The 6,719-nt window shown below is 47.4% G+C and overlaps 1 protein-coding gene across 1 annotated transcript; it reads right to left on the reverse strand.

Annotated features, from left to right (window-relative positions):
- Nucleotides 1-384: 384 nt before the first annotated feature.
- LOC104520728 (uncharacterized) lies at nucleotides 385-1,326 on the reverse strand. Its single transcript, XM_010162510.1, has one exon. It carries the CDS (start codon nucleotides 1,324-1,326, stop codon nucleotides 385-387), a length of 942 nt encoding a protein of 313 aa, XP_010160812.1.
- Nucleotides 1,327-6,719: the final 5,393 nt, after the last annotated feature.

Raw genomic sequence — 6,719 nt, forward strand, 5'->3', positions numbered from 1 at the left:
GCAGGAATCCAGCTGCAACCTGAATTTAATATGACTGGTACAACTGGGGAATAGAATAGATCCAGGAACAATAAAAGCCTCTTGGAGTTGTTGAACACTAAGAACAGTCGTAAGGGTTTGAAGTTCAAAGCCTGAGCACTCGCTCAGAGTTACTGAACTTCTCACTCACATCTTTTCTGGGGGAAAAATAACAGAAGTGTGGTCAAAAAAAAAGAAAGGAAAAGAAAAGCAACGCGCTCGATGAGTTTAACATGGATACAACCAGGGGGAAAATAAAGCCAAAGCTTCTCTGGGAACAAGGAACAGGAACAAGGGGAGAAAAAAATATCACCTCAGACCAAATCTACGTAGCTTGTTGTTTTCACAATTACTTCTTTATCTCCTTCACCACAACCATTTTGAAGCACAACGACTCTTCTTGGAGTGACTTGAACGTTTGGCTCCTGTTACGTGATGCTGGGTGGCCCGTGGGTAGACGCACTTGGACTTGCTTAGGTGTTGGGTTGAGGAGCTCTTGTGCTTGGTTCCCTCTTGAGTTTGGGAGCATTTGGCAACGTGTCGTTGTGTGGAGCACTCCTTTATTCCCTGCTCAGGTGGACACTTGGGTAGACACTTGGTGACGCACTTCTGTGAGGAATAAGTGGTGACGCACTCCTGCGTTGGGTAACCCTTCATGCATTTCTGCTGAGGAAACCCACTCACGTATTCTTGGAGATAAGATTGTGTCACACATCGCTGTGGAGGACACTCAGTGACTCCTCGTAGAGGTGGGGAATAACCACTGGTCAACCCTTGGAGAGACCGGAGCTCCGTGCCGTGTCGTTGCGTCGAGCATTTGGATATCTTCTGCGACTTACATTCATCCTTGCACGAAGACGAGTACTTGATCCCACATGGTGGGAACTTGAGTTTACTTGGTTCTGGGCACTTGGGAGCACAGGGTGGGAGGCTCTTGGCCATTCGTTTCTTCTCAGGTTGATTGGTCTCACAAGCCTGGTAATTCTGCGTGGTGCTCAGCTTCAGGCTGGGTCTCCTACAGGGCAGAAGCCGCGTGGTCTCACAAGGCTCGGGGTACAGCAGGACACACTGCTGTACATAGGGCTGGCACGACAGCAGAGATGTTTGGCTCAAGGTTGGCTGTGGGCACACGTAACTGAAAGGTTGAACGTAGCTTTGCCATCTGGGCATCGGGGTCTTGATGATGCTGACTGGGTGGCAGGTGGTACTGCAGGCATCCGACTGCGGCGGGCACTGCGGGAGGTTTTCAGTGAGATACCCCGAGCCCGGCAGGTACAGGTGTTTGTACCGCTCCCCGTAGCAGTGCATGGTCACGCCGGGCACTTAGGTCTGAAAGAAGGAACAGGACAGACAGTTCAAGGAGGCATTGACTATTTTTTGGGAGGCACTAGTAATTTTTTTGAGGCATTGGCTATTTTTTGGGACATGTTAGTTATTTTTCATGAGGCATTGTTTATTTTTGGTGAGGCCTTGGCTATTTTTGGTGAGGCGTTGGTTATTTTTTGTGAGGTATGAGTTATTTTTTGTGAGGCATTGGCTATTTTTTGGGAGACACTAGTAATTTTTTGTGAGGCATTGGCTATTTTTTGGGAGGCATTAGTTATTTTTGGTGAGGCCTTGGCTATTTTTTAGGAGGCATTGGTTATTTTTTGGGAGTTATGAGTTGTTTTTTGGGAGTCATTGGCTATTTTTTGGGAGGTACTAGTTATTTTTTTGAGGCATTAGTTATTTTTTGTGAGGCATTGGCTATTTTTTGGGAGGTATGAGTTATTTTTTGGGAGGCATTGGTTATTTTTCATGAGGCATTGGTTATTTTTTGGGAGGTTTTTTGGGAGGCATTAGTAATTGTTTTGAGGCATTGGCTATTTTTTGGGAGGCATTAGTTATTTTTTGTGAGGCATTGGCTATTTTTTATGAAGCATTAGTTGGTTTTGGGGAGGCGTTGGCTATTTTTTGGTGAGGCATTGGTTATATTTTTGGTGAGGCATTGGTTATTTTTTGGTGAGGCATTGGTTATATTTTTGGTGAGGCGTTGGCTATTTTTTGGTGAGGCGTTGGCTATTGTGTGTGACGCAGGGCTCGGAGTTTCCCTGTGGGCATCTCAACATGGCACACCCTGGCTCTCCTGAAGGTGAGAAGCTCTCCAGTGACTCAAGACCAGGCTTTGATTACCCAGTTGAGAAGAGTCTGTTCTCAGCTTGTTTCCTGACACCAATGATGATTGGAGCCAGGCAAACCAGGGAGTTCCTGTGCTGCCCTACAATGACCAGCTGAATGTCCATGAAACCATTTCACCAAGGAGCAATGACACCATGACCCTCTGTCTTACTTCCTGGAAACTTAGAATCACAGAATCGTAGTGGTTGGAAAAGACCTTTAAGATCACCAAGTCCAACCATAAACCCAACACTGCCAATTCCACCTCTCAACCATGTTCCTCAGCAACTCATCTACTCGTCTATTAAATCCCACCAGGGATGGTGACACCACCACCTCCCTGGGCAGCCTGTTCCAATGCTTGACTGCCCTTTGGGTGAAGAAGTTTTTCCTCATATCCAACCTAAACCACCCCTGGCACGACTTGAGCCCATTTCCTCTTGTCCTGTCCCTTGGGCCTTGGTTGAACAGACCCACCCCCACCTCTCTCCACCCTCCTCCAAGGGACTTGGACAGAGCCACAAGGTCTCCCCTCAGCCTCCTTTTCTCCAGGCTCAACACCCCCAGTTCCCTCAGCTACAAGGGAACTCAGCACACTTGTGCTCCAGACCCTTCCCCAGCTCCGTTCCCTTCTCTGGACACGCTCCAGCACCTCCATGTCCTCCTTGGAGTGAGGGTCCTAAAACTGAACCCAGCACTTGAGATGCAGCCTCACCAGTGCTGGGACACCTCCTGTATTCCCACTGAGACATCCTTTCAAGTTTACATCCTGCAAATCCCAAGCACCAGAGATGAAAAGCAAACAAAATTAAAGGTGTGTCCATGCCGTAATACTCAGGTGTGGCTGCAGTTCATGCGGGCAAACCCAAGCTGAGGTTCAATGAGCTGGCTGAGGGTAAGGACAGGTTTGTGGCAACACGTCCAACCTGCCTGCCTGCCGATTCATGGTCCCACAGGGATCTACTGGGCTGGCAACGTGCAATTATGAGCTCTGAGCTTCCTACCATAGCATCAGCTTGGCTAACTCTGCAAGCCTTCTACTCTCAGCTTCATATTATTGTGTGGACATCTTCAAGAAAAGACAAGATGAAATGCAACAGGATTATTTCCAAGTATTTGGTGAAACCAAAAAGAAGCTCTCAAGGCAAAAAAATCTCAGCTGGTGTTAAGTTTCTGGTCAAGTTTCACTGCGTTGAGAGGATTATACCCATTGAAAGCAGCCTCCAGACCTGCAGGAGAGTCATGCCAAGCCCCAAAGTCCTGGTTTTGTTATGATAACCCAAAGACTCACTGTCAAAATGCCCGACATAGAAATTCAGATATTGAAACCTCATCCTGAGAGCCCCTGTGTGAGCAGCACAAAGGGGAGTCTAACCAAGACAGGATCCTTGAAGAAGGGACCAGGTCCATCTGGAGGTCCACCTGGCTTTAAACTGGAAGAGGGGAGGTTTAGATGAGATAGTAGGAAGAAGTTCTTCACTGTGAGGGTGGTCAGACACTGGAACAGGTTGCGCAGAGAAGCTGTGGCTGCTCCTCCCTGGAAGTGTTGAAGGCCAGGCTGGATGAGGCTTTGAGCAACCTGGTCTAGTGGAAGGTGTCCCTGCTGACGGCAGGGGGGTTGGAACTGGATGAGCTTTGAGATCCCTTCCAACCCAAACCATTCCATGATTCTATGATCTGCTCCTCCATCTGGAGATCCACACTTTCCTCCTGAAACCACCCTGAAATGTCTCACATTGCCTTGGCCCCAGGGAGTTGTAGGAGAAACCACCCCATTTCATTCCTTATTCTGGAAAAAAATCAATTCCAGGGAGTTTCCTGGTTTTAACAGGATTATTTTGAGCACAACCAGAACTGGATCCACTGACATGTGAAAGGTAATTCTGATCAAAAATGGGTTGGGTTTTTTTCATTTCGATATTTTTTGGAGATTAAGGCATAAAATGAAACAACCGTCAAGAAACTGCATTTTCTGAACACCCTGATTCTGGATTCTGTCTCTAATCATAGAATGGTTTGGATTGGAAGGGACCTTAAAGATCATCTAGTTCCAACCCCCCTGCCAGCAGCAGGGACACCTTCCACTAGACCAGGTTGCTCATTACAGTAAGATCTTCCAAAAGCCCAGCACTGGGTGACTATTAAAAATAACAATACGATGTGTTACTCTCATTAGGAAAACTTCTTATCGTGACAATTAGAACACTCATCAACTAATAAAACCAACCCATTGAAACACAATGGTAGTAGTTGCTACTACTACCCGTACAATGCTTAATTATCTGGTGATGCTCATCAAGATAACAAGCTTCTAAATTAAGGGGGGGATTATTTGCTTCCAGGGTGTTGTTTCCATCTCAGATTTATTTTTCTCGCTGGATAGAAATTTTAAGGTGTTCAGCTTTAGCTAGAGAGGTTCTCTGCTGACTTTTCACCTTGGCACTCAAGTTGGTCAACTTCTTACCATGACCTGAAAAGTTGCTTTGTTGAAATTCCAGCAAACGGACACAATTTTCTCCACTCTACTTCCTTCATGGTTGAATTTCTTCCTAATATCTAATCTAAACCTTCCCTTTTTCAGTTTAAAGAGTTGGCTTTTTACGTGCAAGCTCATACCTGACTCCTGCCACCACTAAGACCTTCACAGAATCATAGAATCATTGAATGGTTTGGGTTGGAAGGGACCTTCAAGCTTATCCAGTCCCAACCCCCCCTGCAGTGAGCAGGGACACCTTCCACTAGACCAGGTTGCTCAAAGCCTCATCCAACCTGGCCTTCAACACTTCCAGGGAGGAGCAGCCACAGCTTCTCTGGGCAACCTGGGACACTGTCTCACCACCTTCACAGTGAAGAACTTCTTCCTAATATCTCATCTAAACCTCCCCTCTTTCAGCTTAAACCCATTTCCCCTTGTTTTGTCATTAACTGCCCTTATGAAAAGTCCTTCCCCAGCTTTCTTGTAGCCCCTTCAGGTATTATGGAGTCAATAATCTCCTTTGGACTAGAACTAGCAGAAAGAGTAGGAAAAAACCCAACAAATGCCACTCCTGACTTCACAATCCATCTGGAAACGTTTTCCCAACAGTCTTCAGTTTAGTATGGAGGAGATGTGATGCTCCAGCTGTTAGAGCAGTGGCTGAAGGCAACATCCCCCCCCAAAAAAAGAGGATGCTTCTCCATGAGTATACAGGCAACCCAGGAAGAAACCAACATTTCCAGGAGCTCCATTAAAAATCAGACTTACCCACTTCATCAGTGAGAACAACCGGAGAGAAGAAGTGCCTAGGAGAGCCCGGCGATGGCAGAGCTTTTATACAGTGAATAAGTGCCCTGGGGGTGTGAGGTGGTTTGGCCAGGTGATGTTCTAATTGTCTACCAGTCCTGGCCCAGCCACGTGCAGCTTCGTGCCGGCGGGAATGGCTGTCCTGGCTCCATGGGGACATCCTGACTTACTTGGTGAGATCCGTAAGGAGGAACCTCCTAAGCCAACATGCTTAGGTGGCCAAGGACACCCTGTGTGGGGCTCCTCATGTTCTTCACCCTATGGATCCCTGTGTGTGATGCCAAAGCATCTCTGTCTACCCATCACAAATCCAGACCGGCTAAAATGCACCTTTCCACCCAGAAAATATTGTGATTGAGACCATCAAAGGGAACATCTGGAGAGAGTCCAATGAAGGGCTACAAAGATGATGAAGGGGCTGGAGCGTCTTTCTTATGAGGAAAGACTGAGAGAGCTGGGTCAGCCTGGAGAAGAGCAGACTGAGAAGGGATCTCATCAATGTTTATCAATATCTAAAGGGTAGGTGGCAAGAGGATGGGGCCAGACTCTTCTCAGTGGTGGCCGGAGATAGGACAAGGGGCAACGGGCACAAACTGGGACACAGGAGGTTCCACTGAAACATGAGGAAGAACTTCTTGACTGTGACAGGCTACCCAGAGAGGGTGTGGAGTCTCCATCTCTGGAGATGTTCAAACCCACCTGGACACTTTCCTGTGTGACCTGCTGGAGATAAACCTGCTTTTGCAGGTGGGTTGGACTGGATGATCTCCTGAGGTCCCTTCCAACCCCACCATTCTGTGATTTTGTGACCGCCCAAGGGACTCCTCATTTCCATGGGAGCTGCACGCACAAAATCCCTTTGGAGCTTTTGAAAACACCATCCAGGAAAGACTCTTGGCAACTTTTTTGCAGCCCATAATTACCCCGGCATGCAGACTTCCTCCACTGCCACCAGGAACCCAAGAAGAGACGGATGATTTGGACTGAGAAAGCCTTGAGCAAAGAACAAGATGGCTACTCAAAAGGACTTACCACCAAGTGAGTAACTTACTACAAGAGGTGACGCTTTTCCGGCACAACAAAGGGAAGAAGGAACAAGGAGAAGAGTTGGGAACGGCCCCAGGAAAAGGGACTGGATCAAACCCAGACTGGTGTCCTGAAAACACAAAGCACATTTCCTGGGCTGGCTCTTCACCACTCAACCATCCCTTTGTTCCTTGTTTACACCCCAGAATAAACCCAAAGGAAAATTAAGAGCGGC

Source organism: Antrostomus carolinensis, unplaced genomic scaffold (assembly GCF_000700745.2).
Source record: "Antrostomus carolinensis isolate BGI_N321 unplaced genomic scaffold, ASM70074v2 scaffold2032, whole genome shotgun sequence".
Classification (NCBI taxonomy): Eukaryota; Metazoa; Chordata; class Aves; order Caprimulgiformes; family Caprimulgidae; genus Antrostomus; species Antrostomus carolinensis.

What these genes read in the sequence shown, in the direction of transcription:
- LOC104520728 (XM_010162510.1), bottom strand. Translation starts at nt 1,326, where the DNA reads ATGCACTGCTACGGGGAGCGGTACAAACACCTGTACCTGCCGGGCTCG.